General features: G+C 47.7%; 1 protein-coding gene across 7 annotated transcripts; it reads left to right on the plus strand.

The window, feature by feature from the left end:
- Positions 1-1,764: 1,764 nt before the first annotated feature.
- Positions 1,765-25,239, plus strand: LOC125438347 (translation initiation factor IF-2-like). 7 transcript variants are annotated; one of them, XR_007245335.1, is made up of 4 exons: positions 1,816-1,903; positions 3,393-3,460; positions 22,626-24,790; positions 24,937-25,239. XR_007245335.1 is itself a non-coding variant. In XM_048506745.1 (3 exons), exon 3 carries the CDS (start codon positions 22,652-22,654, stop codon positions 23,912-23,914), a length of 1,263 nt encoding a protein of 420 aa, XP_048362702.1. In that variant the 5' UTR covers positions 1,765-1,903; positions 3,393-3,460; positions 22,626-22,651; the 3' UTR covers positions 23,915-25,239. The 7 variants fall into 7 exon arrangements, 6 of the variants coding, with proteins under 6 accessions (XP_048362702.1, XP_048362707.1, XP_048362703.1 ...); XM_048506745.1 differs by having other exon boundaries at positions 1,765-1,903; positions 22,626-25,239; XM_048506746.1 differs by having other exon boundaries at positions 1,799-1,875; positions 22,626-25,239.
- Positions 25,240-25,988: the final 749 nt, after the last annotated feature.

Here is a 25,988-nt window from a genome sequence, read left to right on the forward strand (position 1 = left end):
CGGCAATTTAACCTGAATACTGAGGTTTTAGTTTTTTTTTAAAACGGTTGGCTCTGAGGCCTGCGTTACTCAGGAGTAAGCTTAGTGAAGCAACCGTACAACGCTTCAAATGGGTGAATCACGATCCTAGGAGGGTTTACTCAGAAGCAAGCCCCATTGCCAGCAACCGAGCTTACTCCCAGATAAAGAATCATGCCCAGGCCAGCCTAGATGTATGTGTGTGTGTGTGATTTTCCACCCCCCTCCCACATGATGAACTCTGTGCATGAGTGCCCACAGAGAGGGCTCTGAGTGCCACCTCTGGCACCCATGCCATAGGTTCGCCACCACTGCAGTAACATGTGTTTCTCCCTGTGGCTCAAGACCTGGAACCAGATTCGAATGCGTTGTTCAACCACGCAAGCCTGCCAGGTGACCTCGGCCGGTCGTAGCCTCTCAGCCCAACCTATCTTCACAAGGCTCTTGTTAGGATGAAACGGAAGAGAGGGAATGGTGCGACAAACTGTTTTGGGGCCCCGAACAGGGAAAAAAGTGGGATTATAAATTAAAGAAAAATAACTACACCATTCCCATTAAAGTATCACCAAAGATCTTTGCCACAAGTCAAAAAGTACTTGTGTACATTATGTACAAAAGAGAGAAAACCCCTTCCAGATGTTTTAAGCGCTCTACAGCACAGTATGGAATTTCATGTGTAATTCATTAACCCAAAACCACAACGCTGCCACTACTGGATGGAAATAATAGTTTTTTAACAACTGTCTTGTACTATAAGATTGTTCAGACATAATTCAGACTTCCAAAGTGGTCAGTTTCTCCGGATGAGCTGATCTCTGCTACCTGGAGAAGAAGAGTTTGGATTTCTATCCCCCCTTTCTCTACTGCAGGAGACTCAAAGGGGCTGACAATCTCCTTGCCCTTCCCCCCTCACAACAAACACCCTGTGAGGTAGGTGGGGCTGAGAGAGCTCTGAGAAGCTGTGACTAGCCCAAGGTCACCCAGCTGGCATGTGTGGGAGTGCACAGGCTAATCTGAATTCCCCAGATAAGCCTCCACAGCTCAGGCGGCAGAGCCGGGAATCAAACCCGGTTCCTCCAGATTAGATACATGAGCTCTTAACCTCCTACGCCACTGCATCCCAGATCTCCAACCAACAACTGGAAATTGGCAACAGTATTAAGAGTGTTATAGTATGGCCAGCTCCAGAAATCCCTGGAGATTTTACAGTAGAGCCTGGAGAAGGATCTCAGCAGGGCGTGCCACAAATGCCATCCTTCGCCGCTTCCATTTTTCCCAGTTGCAATTCCAGGAGAGGTCCAGCCACCGCCTGGAGGTTGGCAGCTGCATCAATGGGAGTGGTCAGCTCCAAAAATCACTGAGATTGAGGGGAATTCCCTGGGAAGGGACCTCAAAAGGGCATGCCACAAATGCCACCCTTTTTAGCATCCATTTTCTGCAACTACAATTCCAGGAGCTCCAGGTCCCCCCTGGAGGTTGGCAACTGGCCCCGCCGAACCCTTCTGAGTCGGATTCAGAGTGCATGTGCTCTGGTTTAGTCTCCAAACTGGCCACCTGGGAGCTTTTCCACCAGGTTTGTCCTTCTACAAGGGTTTTCCCGCTCAGGAAAGAACTTCAATTCCCCAGCCTAAAAACCCATCAACCGTCCAACCCGCGCGGGAGCGAAGGAATAAAAACAATAATTAAACAATCAATCAAAGCAAACCCCGCCCAGCCACCGAGCTCTGCGCATGCGCAGCTCCCGGACCCCGCGTGCTCTGGGGGTGGGCGGAGCCACGGGCCCGGAGGCGCTGGATTCGCGCGCGCAAAGCTGATCTCGGCGCTCGGGTCTGCAGCAGCGGCGCTCGCGGGAGGCAGGTGCGGCTTTTGCAAAGGTGCAGCGCAGGTAGGCAGGTGTGGCTTAGGTAGGCAGGGTTTTTTTTTTGCAAAGGGCGGGGGCGGAGAGGGAGGGCTTGATCCCGGCTCCGGCGGCTGCTTGCGAGTAGGAGCCTTCTGGTCTTTCTCACCCCCAAGGCAGAGCTGTTGGAGGCATTCTGCCAAGCCGTTTCTGGGCGGGGGAGGGGGGCCCACTTCGGGTTGGATCCTGGTGCTTGGCTGTGAAGCTTCAACTCATTCCGCCCAGCCTATTTCTAACGAGTTGCAATGGTTAGAAGTGAACTCGTTTCCCCTTTTTATAAACGAATTCATTCATAACGATTGCAAATCGTTATATATATATATATATATATATATATGCCGTGCGGAATGTGCTGTGGTCGGCTGATTTGCAAGGGATTTTTTTGGTACCCCCAAATGCTCTGGTGTGTACCCCAGATTGGGAACCCCATTGGTAGAGCACTCTGACTTGGTGGAAAGGTTTGGGACCTGGTAATGGTGCAAAAACGTGTCGAGACCAATTTATTTATTCGTGTTATTTATTATTTATTTTTAAATGTATGCCCTCCCTATAATGCTGAAAGTGTGGGGTTGGGGTCCTAACGCCGGTTCAATACTATTTCTTACAACTGATAGTTAACCTCTAGGATTCGCTGCTGCAGCATAAAGTCACAACCGCTAGGTTAAAAGGGGCAAGGCAGCTCCTTGGAGGATGCTCAGGTAGTAAAGGGGAGCTGGGATGCTTCTTGTTGGCCCAGCTGTGGCTCTTAGTTGTGAGGGTTCAATGGAGCCTCCATGTCACAGGCAGTATATCTGAGCACACGAAGCTGTGGGCGAACAAGCCTCAAGGGAGCATGGTTAACTTCATGCCCTGCTTGTAGGTTGGTTGCTCCTGCATGTTGGAGAAAAAGGGTCTTTTGAGTCTGTTCTTCGGGCTCTGCCTCTCTAGCACGGGAGGACTTTCCCTTTAGCTTCCCCATTTTCTTTACTAGTATTTACTCAGAGCTATTTTCCCATGGATTTTTGCCTTTATTCCAGTCTCTCCCATCCGCTTAGCAAAGAGCACAATCGCTTTATATAATAGGGTCTTTGCAGGATCAACAGGCAGTGACATGCCTCAGCATGCCTCTATGGGATGATTCATGCTTCTCTTCTAGGGACTTTTTGGTTTCGATTTCGGTATAAATACTCTGCCTGCTGAGCAGCTGTTTTCTCTTCCTACGATCAGCAGTGACAAAAGGTACGAGAGAAGCAGGGCTATCTTTAGTGGGAAATGCCATGTCTTTTCTTAGGCTCAACCAAATGAATCCAAAACATTGGGCAGATTTTCTTCAACTCCCCGGAACTGTTTTTAAGACTGAAGGTTACAGAATTTAAGAAGGTAAAAGGGATGGGAAACAGATGTGTACAGTTGTGATTTTATTATCCGATCTTGCAAACGTTTTCTGTGAAATACATGCAGGCACTGTTCTTAATTTGGTTGTGGTGTTGGGTTACAGGACATTCTCTGGGAAGGCGAGTCAAGCATCCGGCCTTTGTCCACTCAGAAGTCAACCAACAGGAGAAGGTATGGTAGGAGAAGAAAATTTATGTCGCTCAAGAATCCTTATGCACTTTGTTGAGGCATATGCCAAATCATCAACAAAACCAGGGTGTTTTTTTAAAAAAAAGTTTCCAGCATTGAGCATACATATTTCAGATGAAACAATTTCTGCACAAGCTTAGAGAAGAAGAAGCGTGGATTTCTATCCCCCCTTTCTCTCCTGTAGGAGACTCAAAGGGGCTGACAATCTCCTTGCCCTTCCCCCCTCACAACAAACACCCTGTGAGGTAGGTGGGGCTGAGAGAGCTCCGAGAAGCTGTGACTAGCCCAGAGTCTCTGGAACCAGCAGAGAGGAGTAGCAGCAGTGGGAAGAAGACTTGGCCAGGAAGAGCAGAGTGACCTGCTGGTGTTCATTTTGGAGGGCTTTTCTTAAAGCCACAGCTTTTAAAACAGTGTATTTTAACAGGGGTTATCTCTTTTTCTCCTTGTAAGGCTCCTGTGAGCTAAGGCTGCTGAATCTGGAAGGTGGGGCTTAACAGGGGTTAACAGAGTTCATCTCTTGTTCCTCTTTGTCCTAAGAGGTGGGGCTTTTGTCCTGAGAGGTGGGGCTTTAGTTGAGTCCCTGGAAACAGCGGCGCGCGCAATTTTTATTTAATTTTTTTGTTTTTTAAATTAATAAGGACATATTTGACAGATAGTACGTGCAGATAGCTCCAGGGGGGCACTGACTAAAAGCTTAATATTTAAATATCTAAACAAATTAGATATGAAGGCAGAAAGCCAGCAGGGGGAGGGGGGCTTTCCAGTGTTTTGCACTGAGTGTCACATGTATGACTATCTGCCACTAGGACAGAAGTCGTGGGTGTGCCCTCGCTGCAATGAGCTCCTGGCACTCAAGGAACGTGTGCGTTCTCTTGAAGCCAAGGTGGCAGACCTGGAGAAGCTGAAAGAGGCAGAGAGGGTGACAGACGAGGCTTTCAGGGACTTAACAGCCGGGTCCCACTCCCAAGGTGACATCTCTTCAGATGTCATGGAGAATGAAGGTCTTGGGGACGGAGGGTGCCAGTCTGAGGTGGGGGAAGATGCTCTCTTAGATGGGATCCCTTCCTTAACTGGTGATCAGCTATCCTCTCAAGACTGAGGATACCCCTCGGGGAGGTGGGGGGCTCCTTGTAGTGGATGATTCGATCATTAGGAATGTAGAGAGTTGGGTTTGTGAGAGGCGTGATGACCGCATGGTGACTTGCCTGCCTGGTGCGAAGGTTGCGGGTGTCACGCTTCGTCTAGATAGGCTTTTAGACAGTGCTGGGGTGGAGTCAGCAGTTGTGGTCCATATTGGCACCAATGACATTGGGAAATGTAGCCGGGAGGTTCTGGAAGCTAAATTTAGGCTGCTAGGAAACAGGTTGAAGTCCAGGACCTCCAAGGTGGCATTCTCAGAAATGCTACCCGTTCCACGCCAAGAGGGCGAAGCTAGGCAAACGGAGATACAGGGTCTCAGTGCGTGGATGAGAAGGTGGTGTAAGACAGAGGGTTTCAGATTTGTCAGGAACTGGGGAACCTTTTGGGACAAGGCAGGCCTGTACAAACGGGACGGGCTTCATCTTAACCAAAGAGGAACCAGGCTGCTGGCGCTTAACATTAAAAAGGTGGCAGAACAGCTTTTAAACTGATCACTGGGGGAAAGCCGACAGGAGCTGAGGTGACTTCGGTTCGGAATACAGTATCTATGGGGATGCAGACAGAGAGGGAGGTTTTTCTAAATCAACCACATACAAGCGAGGAACATAGCAATGTGCATGTGACAAGGGATAGTGTCTGCAAAAGACTTGAGGGTAAAGCACATAAATCCCAGGTTAAGGACAGAGACAGGGTATACAGGTGTCTCTATGCTAATAGTAGAAGCATTCGACCGAAAATGGGGGAGCTAGAGTACAGAGTTTTGAAGGAGGACTTTGATATAGTGGGCATTACAGAGACATGGTGGAATGAGGAGAACCAGTGGGATGCTGTTATACCAGGCTACAGGCTCTATAGGAAGGATAGGACAGGGCGCATTGGGGGTGGAATTGCCCTTTACATCAAAGAGAGCATAGTATTAGAGAGGCCGACAAATTAGAGAGGCCAACAAAAACAAAAATGTAGTGGTAATGGGTGATTTTAACTATCCCCATATAAACTGGAAAAATGCATGTTCAGGTCATCGTAAGGAGAGAGCATTCCTGGATATGCTAAATGACTGTGGCTTAGAGCAGATGGTTGTGGAACCAACCAGGGGAGAGGTGATCCTAGATCTAATTCTATGTGGGACCCAGGACCTGGTGCAGGAAGTCAGTGTTGTTGAGCCGATAGGGAACAGCGACCACAATGCTGTCAGATTCAGTATCTCAGCATGCGAACAAGTGGCAACTACTAATGTAGTTACATTCGCCTTCAGAAAGGGAAATTTCTCAAAGATGAGGGGGATAGTGCGCAGGAAGCTGAAAGGGAAAATCAAGAGAGTCAAAACTGTCCAGGATGCTTGGAGGTTATTTAAAAACACAGTAATAAAAGCTCAGCTGGAATGTGTTCCACAGGTTAGAAAAGGCAGCACCCAGTCCAAAAGAAAGCCACCATGGTTAACAAGAGAGGTTGAGGAAATTACCAGAAAAAAGAAAATGTCTTTTAGAAAATGGAAGTCCAGTTTGACTGATGAAGAATATGAGAGGGAACACAAATGGTGGCAAAAGAGAAGCAAGTTAGCTGTAAGGGAGGCAAAAAAGGATTATGAGGAATGCATGGCTGCGAACATCAAGGCCAGCAACAAACAGTTCTTCAAGTACATCAAAAGCAAAAAGCCAGCAAGGGAAGCGGTAGGCCCGTTAGATGACAAAGGAACAAAGGGTGTGCTAAAAGATGGCAGGGAGATTGCAGAGAAGCTGAATGAATTCTTTGCATCTGTCTTCACCCAAGAGGAGGTGAGGAACATTCCTGCACCTGAACCAAGCTTCTTAGGAGGCGAATCCGAGGAACTTGCAAAGATAGTGGTAGACAAGGAAGAAGTTCTGGCAGTCATTGATAAACTAAATGTTACCAAATCCCCTGGCCCAGATTGCATTCACCCAAGAGTTCTTAAAGAGCTCAAGCATGAAATTGCTGATCTTCTCACTTTAATATGCAACTTATCCCTGAAATCAGGCTCCATCCCTGAAGACTGGAAGATGGCCAATGTCACACCAATCTTTAAGAAAGGATCTAGGGGGGACCCGGGAAGTTACAGGCCAGTCAGTTTGACATCTGTTCCTGGTAAATTAGTAGAATCTATCATTAAAGATAAAATTATAAAACATGTAGAAAAGCAAGACCTGCTGAGAAAGAGTCAGCATGGCTTTTGCAGAGGCAAATCCTGTCTTACAAACTTACTAGAGTTCTTTGAGGGTGTAAACAGGCATGTGGACAGGGGTGAACCGGTGGACATTGTCTACTTGGATTTCCAAAAGGCTTTTGGCAAAGTTCTTCACCAGAGACTGTTGAGAAAACTCAGCAATGAAGGAATAAGAGGGGAAGTCCTCCTATGGATTAAAAACTGGTTGAGAAACAGGAAGCAAAGAGTGGGTGTAAATGGGAAGTTCTCACAATGGAGCGATGTCGGGAGTGGTGTCCCCCAAGGATCCGTTTTGGGACCAGTGCTCTTTAACCTATTCATAAATGACCTGGAAGTAGGGGTGGGTAGCGTGGTGGCCAAGTTTGCAGATGATACCAAATTATGTAGGGTGGTGAGAACCGCAAAGGATTGCGAAGAGCTCCAAGCGGACCTTGATAAATTAGGTGAGTGGGCTCAGAAATGGCAAATGCAGTTCAATGTAGCAAAATGTAAAGTGATGCGCATAGGGGCAAAAAATCCAAACTTCACATACACGCTACAGGGGTCAGTGCTATCAGTCACAGACCAGGAAAGGGATTTAGGCGTCTTAGTTGATAGTTCCATGGGAATGTCAACTCAATGCATGGCAGCTGTAAAAAAGGCAAACTCTATGCTGGGGATAATTAGGAAAAGGAATTGAGAATAAAACTGCAAAGATTGTCATGCCCTTTATATAAAGCAGTGGTGCGACCGCGACTTGGAGTACTGTGTCCAGTTCTGGTCACGCATCTCAAAAAAGGATATTGAGGAGATAGAAAAGTGCAGAGAAGGGCAACAAGGATGATTTAGGGACTGGAGCACCTTCCTTATGAGGAGAGGCTGCAGCGTTTGGGACTCTTTAGTTTGGAGAGGAGGCGGCTGAGGGGGGATATGATTGAAGTCTACAAAATTATGCATGGGGTAGAAAATGTTGACAGAGAGACATTTTTCTCTCTTTCTCACAATACTAGAACCAGGGGGCATTCATTGAAAATGCTGGGGGGAAGAATTAGGACTAATAAAAGGAAACACTTCTTCTTCACGCAACGTGTGATTGGTGTTTGGAATATGCTGCCACAGGAGGTGGTGATGGCCACTAACCTGGATAGCTTTAAAAGGGGCTTGGACAGATTTATGGAGGAGAAGTCGATTTATGGCTACCAATCTTGATCCTCCTTGATCTGAGATTGCAAATGCCTTAACAGACCAGGTGCTCGGGAGCAGCAGCAGCAGAAGGCCATTGCGTTCACATCCTACATGTGAGCTCCCAAAGGCACCTGGTGGGCCACTGCGAGTAGCAGAGAGCTGGACTAGATGGACTTTGGTCTGATCCAGCTGGCTTATTCTTATGTTCTTATGGTCACCCAGCCGGCGTGTGTGGGAGTGCACAGGCTAATCTGAATTCCCCAGATAAGCCTCCACAGCTCAGGTGGCAGAGCTGGGAATCAAACCCGTTTCCTCCAGATTAGATACACGAGCTCTCAACCTCCTACGCCACTGCTGCTCCTTAGCATGGTGAAACTTTGTTACAGGAGCCGTATAACTTTGTCTTACCCAGAGACATAGTGGCTGAGCTTCCTTTGTATAATGGGCTACATATTTGTAGACCAAGGTGGATTATACATACATGCAAGGTTGCAGATCATAGGAAATTGCCATTAACTTAATTGTATTTATTGTTATTGATTTCATACATCATCACCTTTCAGATAGCCTGGAAAACGTCAGTGGGACCGTGGTTATGCTCAAGCAAATATTGAACTAAAAGAGTGCCGGTTTTTTTTTTCTTTTATGAGAAATTTGGCTTTTGTGTTCAGAAATGTGTGGGTTATTTGGAGCTGTTTTCCACACATTTATTTTAAACGTTTATATTCTGCCTTTCCACTTAAATGTCGCTTTTGCAGGGGCACTTCATGATGTAAGCAATCTGTTTGGACAGACACCGGTAAAAACATTGAGCGCATGTTTTTCGATCTACTGGGTTTTTTAATTCCTAAATGGAAATTAATAATATGTGCGTTCCCAATGGGGGATGTGGCCATTGGCAGGCTGGCTCCTGGTTAAAACTGGCTGCGCATTAATGGATAATTTTTGGTTCAGCTGCAGCAGTAAGGATTTCAAGGCAAGAGAGCTTCAGAGATGGTGTTTTCCGTTGCTGTGTCCTCATTGGTCTCTCAGATTAGCCGTTCTTTTAAAACAACAGTTTGTTTTTTCACATCAGAACATCTTTTGCCACAGGAGGTGGTGATGGCCACTAACCTGGATAGCTTTAAAAGGGGCTTGGACAGATTGATGGAGGAGAAGTCGATTTATGGCTACCAATCTTGATCCTCTTTGATTTGAAATTGCAAATGCCTTAGCAGACCAGGTGCTCAGGAGCAGGAGCAGCAGCAGAAGGCCATTGCTTTCACCTCCGGCCTGTGAGCTCCCAAAGGCATCTGGTGGGCCACTGCGAGTAGCAGAGAGCTGGACTAGATGGACTCTGGTCTGATCCAGCTGGCTTGCTCTTATGTTCTTATGTTATTGGCCATGCTGGCAGGGGCTGATGGGAATTGTAGTCTATAACATCTGGAGTGCCAAAGGTTCGCCACCATGGATCTAGGGTATATTCCAGTATTATTCCAGTATTGGGAGATGGTCTTAGTGAGTATATAGTTAAAGAAAAGCAGCATACTAATCTCTTAAAGTCATATTTTTTCACTTTGAAGCAAATTATCTCTGCTCGGAGATAAGGTCTGGGAGTTCATGAGCTGTAACTTTTGTTTTGGGTCCCCTCTAGTGGTCAAGGTACATTCCACAATTAGTCCTCTACCTGGAAGTCTTGGACTTTGGTTCGATTCCTCCTTAACCTAAGAAATGGACTATATGATAAGTATGTGCTGGGTAGTAACCTTGGAAAAGGAATTTTTCTCTGTAGGTTTTTTATATAGGTCTGTGTATATATGTTGATATGAATCATAATATACAGGAAGTTTACCTGTGCTGGGTGACTCAAAGCTTACTTGGGGATGTAGAAGGCATGTATGTGTTGCGGTTCCTTATTGTAATTTTTGTGTTGTAAGAGAATCAGCATGATGTAGTGGTTAAGAGCAGGTGCACTCTAATCTGGAGAACTGGGTTTGATTCCCCACTCTTCCACATGAGCAGCAAATTCTTATCTGGTCAACTGGATTTGTTTCCCGGCTCCTACCCCCCTGCTGGGTGACCTTGGGCCAGTCAGTTCTTCAGAACTCTTTCAGCCCCACCTGTGTCACAAAGTGTCTGTTGTGGGGAAAGGACTTTGTAAGCCACTTTGAGTCTCCTTATAGGAGAGAAAGGTGTGTGTGTGTGGGGGGGGGGAGGGGTTATAAATCTAAACTTCTCCTTCTCTTCCTCCTCTGAGCTACTTGGGTGCTAGAACTACCCTGTTTCCCCGAACATAAGACATCCCCTGAAAATAAGACATAGTTGAGGTTTTGCTGAAGTGCGAAATATAAGGCATCCTCCGAAAGTAAGACGTGGCAAAGTTTTTGTTTAGAAGCATGCCCGACGAGCAGAACACAGAAAGATAAGACATCCCCTGAAAATAAGACATAGCGCATCTTTGGGAGCAAAAATTAATATAAGACACTGTCTTATTTTCGGGGAAACACGGTAGCATTTCCCAGTCAGAAGGGTGACTGGAAGGCAGGCAGAATCGAAGGTCCAAACTAGAACGAATGGTTTATGTAACCATTCTCCAAAAGCGAGTATTGCAAAACTGTTGAATAGTAATGATCCTATGGTGCTAGGGAAAACAGCCCTGTTGCAGGTCCTGATGGTAAGAGATGTCTAACCTATTATGTCTTGATTTGTTTGTGCTTCCCTTCTGTGACTTATTTTCTGGTATTCGTGCCTACTAAAGGTTCTGTTGTTAGAATGAATGGTCTTGCTTTATGCCGGACTAAGTGCAGCGGGCCTGATCCTTTGTGGGTTGCTAAGGTACATGACCAAGTGGCACCGCAGCTGAGATGTGCTCACAAATCAAGCAACTTTTCCACGGCCAGAGTTCCTTGTGTTAATGAGTTGGAATGCGAGGGCGAAACTTCCCCTCTGTAGTAATGCCCTGCTGACCCAGCAGCACCGTGGTAGAACGTTGGGACGCCAACGGACCTACGGCCTTCTGGTCGCACCGCACCCCCACTCCTCATCCCCCTATGAGTCACGGGTCATGAACTGTCTGGCTCAGTCACCGGGCGCAGGGACAATGGTCTTGCCCCCAGGTGAGGATTAGGCTCAGACGCTTACGCTCCTCTCCGCACGTAGCCAGGTGAGATCATGCATCACATGATGATCTCCCGACCTCCCGCCTCCCGCTCTCCCGGAACTCCCCCCGGTCCTCCCTCCTACACGCCCCCGATAGAATAACAATAAAAGGTGCCAGGAACCAGCACGCGGGAGACTCGCTAGGAACACGGACCTCCGGGCTCCCGCTGCTGGCGATCTCCACCAGATGTTATCTCCGCGTCTCGTCTCGTTCTTACGCTGACCACGTGGGTCGACTACACTCCTCCGTCCCTGACCTTGGCTCTCCCTGTGCTTGGCTCCGTCTCCTCTCTTATCTCTCTCTTCAAGCTGCAATCATCGTAAACATCCATTTCCCAGAAAGGAGCTTTCGGTACCTTGACTAGGCCAAAAGCCTACACAAAATTTTGGAAGGCCAACAAACGGCTACACAAGGCCAAGTTTTTGATGGTGACGGGCACCTCCAGATTCTTCCTTTGTGGTTCTCCCATGGGATTAGTTAGCCCAGAAACTAGGCTTTGAAATAGGAAGCAACATAGGTCTTATTGCTGAGCTGCACCTTCTGAATACGAGAATGCATGATTCGTAGAAGTCCCAAACTCACAATAGGGTTCAGAGCTTTAAATATCAATGTATGTGGTCGGATTCAGAAATGTGAAACTAGGAAGTGCGAATAAGGAACTGGGAACCAGCTTCAGTCTCATTCTTCCAGCACTTGATATGCAAGATCTCTTAACCGGATTGGGCAGAGCTTAAACCGGGGATCTTCCCATTCAGAGGTTAAGAGCCAGTGTAATACAGGTCGAATCCCCACTTGAGATTTGCATGCAGATCCAAACCTGTTCGTTGTGAAACTGTGTCCTTTTCATCGGAGTTTCTCCCTCCCCACCGGAGCGAGCACACAGCAGACACACCCAGTTGCAGAACTCTTGGCAATCCCCACTACCAGGCAAGCTCGCTTCACCGCTCTCCCCTGATTGGCTGGTGGGGCTTGATGGGGTGGGACCTTTTCCCACTGAGGAAACGTACATTGTAGGGGCGTGATTAAAAAAAACAGCGTGTAAAAGTTTAACGTTTAACTGTGCAAACAGTTAATCGTTACCTGTGTAAACCATTAACGATTTAAGGTTACACGTTTGACTGTTTAATGTTTACGTCCCCTTCTGCTGGCCAATCGCAAAAGCGGAAATGAAACCAAGGAAAGGCTGTGCGCGCATCGCAGCACTGATTGGTTGCCCAAATTCCGTGTCACACTCCAGGGCGGGAAACGAGTCAGGGTTTCAACCCTCATCCTTCGTCTCGCATCAGCCCTGAACCGTGTTAATGGGGTCTGTGCCACTTGCAACCAGGTCCTGCCGGAACGTAGATTAACGGGGAGAACGAGCGCCAGAAACGGAATCTGCCACACAAGCAATGGGAAGGTCGTCCCTCAAACCTGGTTAGTTTGTGTTCTGAAACCTGGCTAAGACGGTAGAGGGGATTCGACCACAGTGGTTAGAGTGTCCAATGAGAATCTGGAGATCCAGGTTCGAATTCCCACTCTGCCTTGGAAACTTGCTGGGTGACAGACTATTCAACGCTGGGATGATGGTGGAGTCTCCTTCTGTGGAGATTTTTAAACAGAGGCTGGGTGGTCATCTGTTGGGAGCACTTTGTTCATTCCTGCAAAATGATCTGGATTCAAAATGATCTGGATAGATTAGAGAGCTGGGCCAAAACGGACAAAATGGATTTCAACAGAGGTAAATGTAAGATTCTACAATTAGGCAGGAAAAAATGGAACGCCCAGAGAGATATGCAGAGAAAGGTACTGGCTAATTACCTCAAAATGTCTCTTACCTTGAAAACCCTACGGGGTCTCCATAGGTTGTCTGGGACTTGTCAGCATTTTGCATACACATCATTCCCTAGGGGGAAAGGCAGGCAAAAAAGTAACTTTGGTGCAAATATATGTATGTGTTAATGAGGTCTCTGTTAGAAAGAAAAGGTCCCTGCTGGATCTCATTGAAAGCTACTCAGTTCTAAGTCCCAGGGGGTCTTCAGAGATTTAAACCCCAAGAGAGCCATTAACAGCTTTGAGAAGAAAAGCCCCACATTTGGAGGGAGAGGACTGAATTAGGAATTCTGCTGTTCCAGAGGCAGCCCCACCTTCCAAAGGTGCTCTGGTTGTTTATTTACCCAGCTGAATGTTATTCCGGCATCCCCTTCCCTGCCTGGTGGGGATTCCACCGGGATCTTTCCAGGGCGATTTTCTTTAGGAGGAAAAATCATTCTAGTAAAGCTTTGTTCCTTTTGTGCTTGTAGATTCTTGGATGATCATAATGGCATGAATCCTATCAATCCGCTGAGTGAAGCTGGAAGCCTGCCTCCACTTATGTGGTTGTCGCTTCGACAGAGAACCGCTTAAGTTGGAATCATTTGTTCCAGTCGAAGGCAGGATACACACCAAACACTTGGCATTTTACACTTGAAAATAACTGAAGAACGCATTTGCAGAAAAACTGTGCTAGCCCTTCTGCTTGTTACTTGACAGATGACTTAACAGTTTGAAAAACATTGCAAGCACATCTTAAAAACCATTAAACCCCAACAAAAACACTTCATTGAAACTAAAATATACGTTAAGTATGTGTTACCCTGTTTCCCCGAACATTAGACATCCCCTGAAAATAAGACGTAGTAGCGGTTTTGCTGAAGTGCGAAATGTAAGGCATCCCCCGAAAGTAAGACGTAGCAAAGTTTTTGTTCGGAAGCATGCCCGACGAACAGAATACAGAAAAATAAGACATTCTCTGAAAATAAGACATAGCACATCTTTGGGAGCAAAAATTAATATAAGACACTGTCTTATTTTCGGGGAAACACAGTAAGTGCTGCCAAATTGTTTCCTGGCAGCCCTTTGAATTAAAAGACTTCCAAAAAAGTCCTGCCATTGAGCCTCACTCACTGAGGGCCCCTCGTCTCTTCCACTGACTCTTGTCTTCTTATAATGTGACCCCTCAGTTTAGTCATTTTAGCTTCTAGGGAGAGTTCAGGCAGGATTTGAACTGGGACCATTAACTCACCTTTTTGGTGAGCCCTGGTATCTGCCAAATTCTCCTCCCACATAAGAACTAGCCTGCTGGATCAGATCAGAGTCCATCTAGTCCAGCACTCTGCTACTCGCAGTGGCCCACCAGGTGCCTTTGAGAGCTTACGTGCAGGATGTGAAAGCAATGGCCATCTGCTGCTCCTGCTCCTGAGCACCTGGTCTGCTAAGGCATTTGCAATCTCAGATCAAGGAGGATCAAGATGGGTAGCCATAGATCGACTTCTCCATAAATCTGTCCAGGCCCTTTTTAAAGCTATCCAGGTTAGTGGCCATCACCACCTCCTGTGGCAGCATATTCCAAACACCAATCACACGTTGTGTGAAGAAGTGTTTCCTTTTATTAGTCCTAATTCTTCCCCCTAGCATTTTCAATGAGTGCCCCCTGGTTCTAGTATTGTGAGAAAGAGAGAAAAATTGCTGTCTGTCAACATTTTCTACCCCATGCATAATTTTATAGACTTCAATCATATCCCCCCCTCAGACGTCTCCTCTCCAAACTAAAGAGTCCCAAACGCTGCAGCCTCTCTCCCACGTTTCAAATGGGTCCACTCCTGGCCTGCTTTCTTTGCTGTCCAACTTTGAAGCTGGAATAAGCCTGTGAAAACATAATGTGGACAGTTAAAGCATCAGGACTGAAGGATCTCGGGGAGTGGCGAATGAAACAAGCACCTCTGCTCACTGGCAGGCCATGAAAGGGGATGGAGAAGTCTCCCTGGGGGAGAGAGTTCCCACATTGCGGTACCACCACCAAGAAGGCATTGTCTTGGATTTCAACGCACCTAATTTTAGAAGTGGTTCATAAGGAAGTAGAGTTGCCAAGCTCCAGGTGGCACCTGGGGATCTCTTACTGTGACACCTGATCTCCAGGTGACACATCTGGTCCCCTGGAGAAAATGGCTGCTTTGAAGGGTGGGCTGTATGGCAGTTTACCCTGCTGAGGTCCCTCCCATCCCCAAATCCCATTCTTCCCAGGCTCCACTTCCCCAAATCTCCAGGTATCTCCCAACCCAAAGAAGAAGAAGAGGATTTATACCCGCCTTTCTCCCTTAAAGGAATCTTATAAACTCCTTGCATTGTCCTCCCTGCAATAGGCACCCCGTGAGGCAGGTAGGGCTGACAGAGTTCTGAGAGAACTGTGATTGGCCCAAGGCTTTGTGTGTAGCAGCAGGAAAACAAACCCAACTTACCAGATTAGGGTCCAGCACTCTTAGTCTTGAATCAGACTGGCTTTTAACCATGAGTAACCATGAGTAAACTAAGGAGCAGCAGTGGCGTAGGAGGTTAAGAGCTCGTGTATCTAATCTGGAGGAACCGGGTTTGATTCCCAGCTCTGCCGCCTGAGCTGTGGAGGCTTATCTGGGGAATTCGGATTAGCCTGTGCACTCCCACACACGCCAGCTGGGTGACCTTGGGCTAGTCACAGCTTCTCAGAGCTCTCTCAGCCCCACCTACCTCACAGGGTGTTTGTTGTGAGGGGGGAAGGGCAAGGAGATTGTAAGCCCCTTTGAGTCTCCTGCAGGAGAGAAAAGGGGGATATAAATCCAAACTCCTCTTCTTCTTCTTAAAATTCCTCTGGTCTAACTCAATCCTCCTTTGGAATCCATCAGCATTTGCCTCTGTGCCCCAGAGAATCCAAAAGCCGGGGATGTGCTTTATGTATTGATAAGGACTTTGCCTTGTTCAGTAACAGGCTTAGAAATTGCATTTGAGAGATGCAGGGAGCGGGAATTCATATGCAGATCCCCAGCCTTGGGAGTGGGCCTTCCTAGAACACAGGAGAAATCTCTGCAGAAAGCTATTGTCCTTTACAGGTTTCTCAGAAACAAAAGGGAGCTCTACTGCAGTCTGAGCCAGCGGTGCCAGACCTGGGACCTGAGGGCTGGATCTGACCTCTTGAGAGGGTTTGTCAGGCCCCCTGAGCTAGCCGAGGCAACCCCCTCCCCCCTGCTCCTGACTTGACCTGGTGCCACCGTGCCTCTGAGCTGGCCTGTTTTGGCCATTGCAGGCTGGCTAGTCCAAGCACCCACCCCGCTCCATCCTGGCATCCCCCCCCCAAAGTGCCAGTCTGGGCTGTCTAGCTGCTGGGGACGCGCCAGCCAAGGCAGTCACACTGGCCGGACCAAGTCACATTTAGGTTATATCCGATCCTCGTAACAAATGTGTTCGACACCTTCGGTTTAAGCGCTCCTTGCTGGCCCTTGGAAGCTTGTGCTTCACTAAGGCTCATTCCGCACATGCAGAATAATGCACTTTCAAACTGCTTTCAGTGCTCTTTGAAGCTGTGCGGAATAGCAAAATCCACTTGCAAACAGTTGTTAGTTTGAAAACTCATTATTTTGTGTGTGCGGAAGGGGCCTAAGTCTGTTCCCCTTCTGAATTTCCACATGTTTTCCTGCTTGCCACGGCAGGCTAATATGGCTGCCTAATGGAAGCAGAGAGGTTGCTTTTTAAAAATTCCCCTTGTATTCTCCAGTCCAGTTTGGAGTGGGTCACTCAGGTTGGTTCCTTTGTTGTGGTCTGAATTTTCTTTCAGACTCTCTGCCAGTGCTCTGCAGTAGGGATGTCATACACCTGTTTCTTGCTTTCTGTTCTGACCTTCCTTTGCAATAACATTGTACCTGCACTGCTGTTTTATACCCGTGTCTCTGGGTAACCTGCCTCAAAGAGCAGATCCTTGCACCTGGGTCAAAGTGGGCTGTTAGTCCATAAATATTTATGCCTATAGGGAGAGCCAGCGTGGTGTAATGGTTAAGATCAGAAGAAGAGGAGTTTGGATTCATGCCCTACCCTTCTCTCCTGTAGGAGACTCAAAAGGGGCTTACAATCTCCTTTCCCTTCCCCCTCCCCCCACAACAAACACCCTGTGAGATGGGTGGGGCTGAGAGAGCTCCAAAGACTAGCTCAAGGTCACCCAGCTGGCATGTGTGGGAGTGCACAAGCTAATCTGGTTCCCCAGATAAGCCTCCACAGCTCAAGTGTCAGAGCGGGGAGTCAAACCCAGTTCTCCAGATTAGAGTGCACCTGCTCTTAACCATTACACCACGCTGTCAGGTGGACTTTTATCAGGTGGACTGGATTTGTTCCCCCACTTCTACACATAAAGTCTGCCGGATGTCCTTGGGCCAGTCACAGTTCTCTCAGAACTCTCTCAGCTTCACCTACCTCACAAGGTGTCTGCGTTGGAAGAGAAAGGGAAAGGAGTTTCTAAGCCCCTTTGAGCCTCCTACAAAAGAGAAAAAGTTATCTTCTGTAATGTGGATCGTTCATTAGATTGCTACCAACCTGATTTTGTTTTTGCCCTTATCGTAGATCTGGTTTGTCTTTTCTGAACTAAGACCAGCTGAAGAGAGGAGAGCTGAACCCAGGCTGGTTGACTTTAAGACTGGGCCTCGGGCTTATCTAGTTATCCTTTTTGTGGCTCTTTTGAGTTTCTCTTTGCAGTGTTTCCTTAACGTTTTTGAGCTGGTCGATGCGGATTTTTTTCCCTGGGGTTTGATTTTGTAAATGGTTTTCAGCTGTCCGTTCAATGCTTTTGCTCTTTTTTAAAAAAAAAAGCGTTAAAAGACTTTTGTAAGCTGCCCGGGATTGGCATAAAGTTGTTTTCTAGGAAAGGTATCCTGCCATCTCTCTAGGGAACCCTATTCAAGGCAGAATAAAGAAGAAACAGAAATAAATTAGGGGCCTGATTTATTTTCTTCCTGTGTGCCCCTGGGGGCATGTTGGGTTTCTCCAGCCCAGCAGAAACGTATTGCCCAGTGAAGAGATTCATTATCTCCCTTTTGTTATGAATGGAGTTGGATGGCCCCAGTTCTCCAGGATGCGGGATGCCTCTTTTGTGCTACAGCAGGGGAGAGGGAGAGAGCAGGGTAGCCAATGAATGGGTATTGCCTGCTGTGTCTTCCTTCCTGCAGCATGGTCCCAAAACTGTGGTGGGTTCAAGACACATTTTTGATTGATACCCATCAAAATATCAAATGAAAAGGGTTTAGTAAAATACCTTGCAGCGGGTTTCCAGTTCCTAACTCGTAAGCTGTATGTACATAATCTTCTGGCTCTATCTCCCCTTCCCTTCCTTTCCTACACGTGGGAAAAGATGCGTGACATGCTTCAGTGCTTTCTACTGAGCCTTGCAAGAAGAAGAAGAAGAAGAAGAAGAAGAGTTTGGATTTATATCACCCCTTTCTCTCCTGTAGGAGACTCAAAGGGGCTTACAATCTCCTTGCCCTTCCCCCCTCACAACAAACACCCTGTGAGGTGGGTGGGGCTGAGAGAGCTCCGAGAAGCTGTGACTAGCCCAAGGTCACCCAGCTGGCGTGTGTGGGAGTGCACAGGCTAATCTGAATTCCCCAGAAAAACCTCCGCAGCTCAGGCGGCAGAGCTGGGAATCAAACCCGGTTCCTCCAGATTAGATACACGAGCTCTTAACCTCCTACGCCTCCTATATTCCCCTTTCTCTCTTGTAAGGAGACTCAAAGGGGCTTACAATTTCCTTCCCCTTCCCCACTCACAATAAACACCCTGTGAGGTGGGGGGGGGCTGAGAGAGTTCCAAAGAACTGTGACTAGCCCAAGGTCACCCAGCTGGCATGCGTTGGAGTGCACAAGCTAATCTGGTTCACCGGATAAGCCTCCACAGCTCGAGTGGCAGAGTGGGTGTTACCGCGCTGCTCAGGGTAACACTTTCCTTGCTCTAGAGTATCCCGCTCTTGGCAGCGCCCAGGAACCCAAGCAAGACCCGACACGGCTCAGATAAAATAAAAGTGATTTATTGAGATGCTGACCTAAGTGTCAGCACCTCCGCTCCACACAACGACTGCGCTGCCTAGCAGCCTTACAACCCCTTAAGTACACTTTCTCCCGTCGGGAGCCCGGGAGACTCAAAGACAGCCCACCACCATACATTAACAGAATTCCAAACAACCAATCATTCATTTGCAACATGCAGGAACCAATCAGAGTTCGATAAGCATTCCCTTCTTGAGTTTCGCGCCAGAGTAGGGCGAGGCGATGACTGTCCACTGGCGGGAAAACACAAAAGGTTTCCCCAGGTGTTCGGGGTCAGGAAGCAGAGGGTGATGACGAGAGCTTCCTTATCTGCCTGCTGACGGGATTAGGCAGGGCGAGGCGCTTCGACTGAGGTCTTCCTTTGTCCGCGTGCATCAGGAACCTTTACACGTGAATAGGATGTGCCCAGGTGGAGCAGAGATGGCTCGCTGCCTTGGGCTAAGGAAGTTCCATACAGTCACAAATACAAAGAAACTTACAAATCTTATTTCACTATCCAATACAGGTAATTTCTATCTAGCTAGCACAGAGAACAGGACAGTTTATAAACCTTAATTCGAACACAGTCCAGAAATGGAGGAATTTCACTTCTGGCTCCGCTATCATGGGGAATCAAACCCAGTTCTCCAGATTGGAGTGCACCTGCTCTTAACCACTACACATTAACCACTATATCCTGTACCCCTGAGAAAATACCCTAACTCATAAAGAGGGGCAGATTGTCCATGGCAAATTCTTTTAACTTCTGGCTTTATGGTTTGAGTTTATGGCAATATTTTCTCATGGAGAAAGGAGACCACATGGCCTAGCCTAATCTTGTCAGATCTCAGAAGCTAAGCAGCTCTGGTACTTGGCTGGGAGACCACTGAAGAAGACTCTGAAGAGGAAGGCAATGGTGAACCACCAGATTAGATACACGAGCTCTTAACCTCCTATGCTAGGCTGTGTTGTAACTAAGCTGTACATTTTCTTGTGTTCCTTTTCTAATAGCCGCTCTTGCAGCTTAGAACTTCCACTTGCACAAACTCACTGAATAATGCACTTTTAATTTGCTCTCTGCACTTGCAGCTGGGTTTTACTGTGAGTAGCAGCAACGCCCGCCTGCAAGCAGTTATTAAATTGCATTGGTGGTGGATTATTCCGCGTGTGTGAAAGTGTCACGTGGGCTCTGTGCCCCACTGGCTCTTCACCCCGTGCGTTCAGAGCCGCTCTTGTGGTTTGCTGTCTCGTCGAAGGAATTGTTAGCCGGCAGGAAGCGCTGCAAGAGATTTGTAACTAGGTTAGTGAATCAGGACTCCTGGGATGCCTATCTGAGACTTAAGAAATAACCCAAATGGGTGTGTAGGTGTGATAACCTCAGTGATAACTGTGTATTTTCCTAGGATTTGGAGGCTTCTGTAGCTGGCGAGGAAAATAAGTGCGTTCCTTGCGGTATTACAAACGTAGCTGCTGCTTTCTGTTGACTCTCTGAAAAATGCAATAACACCCCCGTAATTTGAAAACCACAGTGCAGTCGAAGGAGAGTTTTCCCAGTCCCCTGAATAGAAAATGTGTGAGAATTCTAGACTTCTCCAGCAAGCCTCTATTTTCTAACACAGGGGTAGGGAACAAAGAGCCATTTGGACCCGTTTTCCACAAGAAAAGAAAACACTTGGGGCCGCAAATAATTTTTGACATTTAAAATAAAGATAACACTATATATAGGGTTTTTTTTAACCTTTTACTCCGCTCATTCTGAGAAGCGCATGGATGCGCTCGCCCTGCTGCCTGCAGGGCGGGCAAGGATGAAGTCGGCGGCTCAGCCTTGCCGGTCGCCGGGAAACACCTGCCCTGCTCTAACGGGGCGGGCGAGAGGGGAAGCCCGCGACGCGGTCCAGCCGACCGTGGGCAGTTGGTGTGCCCGACCTGCTGCCTGCAGGGCGGGCAAGGATGGGGCCGGTGGCTCGGCTTGTGGAGCCACAGTGCAAGGGCAGAAGAGCCACATGTGGCTCTTGAGCCGCAGGTTCCCTACCCCTGTTCTAACACCTACAAAGTCTGCTCCAAAGCAGCAAACCACCTCTCTGTTTGAATGAACTGATTTACAATCACTGGTTTATCAAGCTTCCAGCTTTCTAATTCACATATTTGCTGAAAAGGGCATGTATAACCACTAAAACACATGTTTGATGTCTTCTAGAACCTCTAATTACACTAGGAGTGAATCAGTTGATTGTGTGCTTTGCCAAGCACTAGGTAAATTTTGGGTCGGAAAACCATTGTGAAAGGTCTACATAGGAACCACAAAACGCAGCATTCAGATTCTTATTAAAGAGCACGAAAGAGCACTGTCGGCTTAACCATCCTGAAAAATCTGCAGTTGCAGAACACGTGCTAAACAAAACTGGGCATAACATTTTATTTGAGAACACTGAAATTCTGGACAATTCAGAAGGTTACTATGTCAGACTGGACAGGGAGGCCATTGAAATTCACAAACCCCAAGACAACTTTAATAAGAAAGAAGAGACTTTGAAAATTAGCAAAGCTTGCCGCCCAGTACTTTAAAAATGGACTGATAACACCCGCAATACAATGCACTCAACCACACTTTTGCATAGCAAGTTCTACCCAAACACTTAACGATTGGTTCCCCACCCTGGGACATGGACAATATACCACACTAAACGTTCCCTTCTCACTAGACACAGTGAGAAACAGACTTTTCTCTGTGATACGCCTCTGAAGATGCCAGTCACAGATGCAGGCGAAACGTTAGGAACAAGATCCACCAGACCACGGCCACATAGCCCGGAAAACCCACCACAACCATTGGAAAAAAGACTTCTGTTAAACTCTATGGACACGTAAGGAAGTTGCTAAATAAAATCACCATAGCCTTTATTGACATCACATAAATATTAACAATTCACAGATCTCAAAAATAGGGTTTCATGGTTTAAAATCAAGTTACCAGAATCCAAAATACAATATTATTAAAAGGAAAAACCCCACCAAAGTCCTGGAATCACTAGAACATATGGAAACTATACTAAAAGGTTCTATAAGATAACACCCCCATGAAGCTCTGTTACTGCTTTAGAATATCAGGAAGTCCAGCTCTGTAGATTAAAATGGAGTTTATAGATTTCTCCCAGATCACATCATAAGAAGAACAGTTTTAAAAAATGTGCATTACAGTCTCTACATCACCCACGAGATGACTGGTTAGAAAGCCAGCGTGGTGTAGTGGTTAAGAGCAGGTGCACTCTAATCTGGAGAACCAGATTAATCAGGTTCGATTCCCCGCTCTGCCACTTGAGCTGTGGAGGCTTATCTGGTGAATCAGATTAGCTTGTACACTCCAACACATGCCAACTGGGTGACCTTGGGCTCATCACAGTTTTTTGGAGCTCTCTCAGCCCCACTCACCTCACAGGGTGTTTATTGTGTGTGTGTGGGGGGGGGGGGGGAGAAGGAGATTGTAAGTTCCTTTGAGTCTCCTTACCGGAGAGAAAGGGGAATATAAATCCAAACTCTTCTTCTTCTTGCTACAACCGACTAACACCTCTGAGATTCACTTATTTTGTGCCACGATCAGGAGATCTGGACCTATTAGTAAATCTATATATCCATTCCAGTGTGTGTGTTTTTTTCCAGCTCTTTACCCCTTTCTTTATGCTGTGTTCGCAGAACAAGAGTTCTCCTGAAGCTAAACGATGGGCAGGCCCAGAAAAACCGCAGACAACGTGTCCTCCCCTCGTCCTGCCGCCACGGCACCGAAAGCAGCCCCCGCGGCCCCTCGAGCGTCAGCTTCGTCCAAGTCGACCCCTGCCACCACCAGAGCTCCCAGCGCTCCTGCTACGAAGAGTGAAGGCAGCCGACGAGGACAGGGCAAGGTGGTGGCCTCCATCTCGAGCTCCGATGGAAGAGGGCAAAGTTACCAGCCCAAGTCCGCAGATGCGTACGGCAGCGGTCAAGGAGACGTAAAAAGCAGCCGTGGAGCTAGAGCCAAGACTTCCGCTGCCAGTGGAGGCGGAGGATATGAAGTTGGCACCAGTGGAATCGCAATAGGTAGTTTTGCGTACAGCAGCGGTCAGGGAGATGTAAAAAGCAGCCGTGGGGCTAGAGCCAAGACTTCCGCTGCCAGTGGAGGCGGAGGATATGAAGTCGGCACCAGTGGAATCGCAATGGCTAGTTCTGCACGCCCGTCGCAGACGGCCACCAAAAAGCAAGGCAAAGCGAGTGATTTTTCCCCTCCGTTAGATGTGGCTGAGATCGAGAGCAAGACACGGGGTCAGCGAACCAACCCCGAGTGGTACAAATGGAGGGAGAACCGCATCACGGCTTCGATGGCCCCCAAGATCGCCAACAGCAACTTTGCCAACGGGCGGAGCTCTGAGGTGCCACAATCTTACCTGAAAAATGTGGTGAACTCGCGCTCCGGTGTCGTGACCCCCGCCATGTCCTGGGGCCTCCAGAACGAGAAGAAAGCCATACAGGCGTATAAAGAAATCAAGTCCAGCAAGAGCAATAAACCACTGACGGTGGACGATTGCGGGCTGTACATTGACAAGGAGAAGTCGTGGCTGGCCGCCAGCCCCGATGGGATCGTCAGAGAAGCCAGGACCGGTAAACAGCTGGCCGTTCTGGAAGTCAAGTGCCCATATAAACACAGAGACAAGACGGTGACAGACGCCTGCAAGGACAAAAACTTTTGTCTGGAGAAGGAGGGCGATTCCTACATGCTGAAGAAAAGCCACCCCTATTACACACAGGTCCAGTGCCAGATGGGAGTCACCGGGCTCAAGAAGGCGGACTTCGTGGTTCACACCAACAAAGAGACGGCCGTCGCCCCCGTGGATTTCGATCCCGTTTTCTGGGACGCCACCGAGCCCAAGCTGGAGAAGTTCTACAAGGATGCCGTGGTCCCGTACCTGGAGCAGAACCAAAACGCTGCTGCTTGGGCAAAAGAAGAGTAAAGCGGCCGGGCAGTCAAGAGTTTCCGTACGCCCTGAAAGATGTGCCTTCCGCCTGTCGCTGTTAACACTCTCTTTTGGTTTTCCCACCCGACTGTAGAAAAATAGTTCATTGTACTCTTGTGCTTAAAACGGGCTTGCTAACCGTTACCGAATCCCTGCCGCAAGAGCAACATAGTAATGCGCGCCCTTCGTCCTGGCCTTCTAGAAGAAGCAGGTCATCGGGGCAATTCTAGATCAGGTCAGAGAACCGCAAGCTGCCGCAAGACTTCTCTGCCACAAAGGATGATGCTTTATTGGCCAGGTATCCTGATGTTCAGAAATATATAGGGAAAAGTACAGTTGCTGCTCCTCCGTTTGCCAAGGGCTGTTCCACTGCCAGCTGAATTTTACATTTCGCTCCCTCGTTTAGACACGAGTTCTCGTCATTCCCACCATTGGAAGAACCAGCAAACGCTGCCATTGACACCAGAACGATGAACTTCAGCTTTGTGAGTTCTAATTTTCTTTCTATTTTTTGAAGCGGCAAGAGGGTAACTTCACACGGCTGCAAAGGAAATCCTCGTCGTTCCTAAGGTCTGTTTCGTTTTCCAAAAAAAAGATTTTCCTTGATCTACAGTTCTTTGATCATGAGAGAACTCTGATTAGAACCGGGTGAATGGTGGGGTCGTGAGGAACGGCATGATCGACAAGATCTGATCCAAAGCTGCAGTTACATCAATGGGAGCAAGTGATTCTGAATTCCGTGGACCTCCCGCCCAAGGACCTCCCGCAAAAGGATAGGATGTTAGATATTCTGTTCATGTCAACCAAATGTCATCATCTGAGTAATTTCTCCTGTTGTTCTTCAGGGAGCAAAAGGCCACGCTTCCTGTTCTTGTTCATTTAGACCAGGGGTAGGGAACCTGCGGCTCTACAGATGTTCAGGAACTACAATTCCCATCAGCCTCTGTCAGCATGGCCAATTGGCCATGCTGGTAGGGGCTGATGGGAATTGTAGTTCCTGAACATCTGGAGAGCCGCAGGTTCCGTACCCCTGATTTAGACAAATATATTTTTGGTGCTGTTAAAAGAGTTACTATTTTTTGAGTACCAGAGAACCAGTATTTTGCCACTTGGGAAGACCAAATATAGTATTTCACTTATATTTAGAAAATCAGATTTTTTTTTTCAGAATTGCTACTTTGGTTAGAATAGCTTGGTTTACTAACACTTGTTTAGAGGGCAGAACCGGCCAGCTGGATTATATGCTGTGATTGGTTGGGGTTGGCCGTGACTTCTCTTTGAAAAAAAAAAAAGGAGTAAAATAAAAACAAATTCACTTTGAACAATGTGTGGTCTTGCAGTTCACTGCCGAAAGTTTAAGTGGAGCAGGGAAGAAGATGGAAACGGACCCGCACCCTGTTGTAAAATGAGTTCCCAAGCAGAAGTGAGCGACGGGTTGGAACTGGGAAGGAGTGGCTGGAAAAAGGGAGGGGCACATGAAGCAGGGATGTAAAAGATTAAATTAGGAGTCTGTAATGTGGTGCCGTGATCTTGATAGCCCTGGCCGGCCTGATCTTGCCAGATCTCAGAATCTAACCAGGGTTGTCCCAGGTTAGTAATTAGATGGGAGAACATGAAGTCATACGGGGGTTGTCAAGGCCCGGATCTGGACCAATGCTGTACTCAGTGATTACAATCAGAAGTCTTTATTGTCAGACGGCGTCATCGCCCTAGAACACAGGTGTCAAACTCGTGGCCCTCCAGATGTTATGGACTACAGTTCCCATCATCCCTTGCCAGCATCATGCTGGCAGGGGATGATGGGAATTGTAGTCCACAACATCTGGAGGGCCATGAGTTTGACACCTATGCCCTAGAACCGTGGTGGCGAACCTTTGGCACTCCAGATGTATGGACTACAATTCCCATCAGCCTCTGCCAGCATGGCCAATTGTAGGGGCTGATGGGAATTGTAGTCCATAACATCTGGAGTGCCAAAGGTTCGCCACCACTGCCCTAGAAGAAGCCAGTTCTAAACACTGGCTCTCCTAGCACCCTTTTAATGCCCCAAAGGTGCCCCCCTTCCTTCCAT

Source organism: Sphaerodactylus townsendi, linkage group LG08 (genome assembly GCF_021028975.2).
Source record: "Sphaerodactylus townsendi isolate TG3544 linkage group LG08, MPM_Stown_v2.3, whole genome shotgun sequence".
NCBI classification, from domain to species: Eukaryota; Metazoa; Chordata; class Lepidosauria; order Squamata; family Sphaerodactylidae; genus Sphaerodactylus; species Sphaerodactylus townsendi.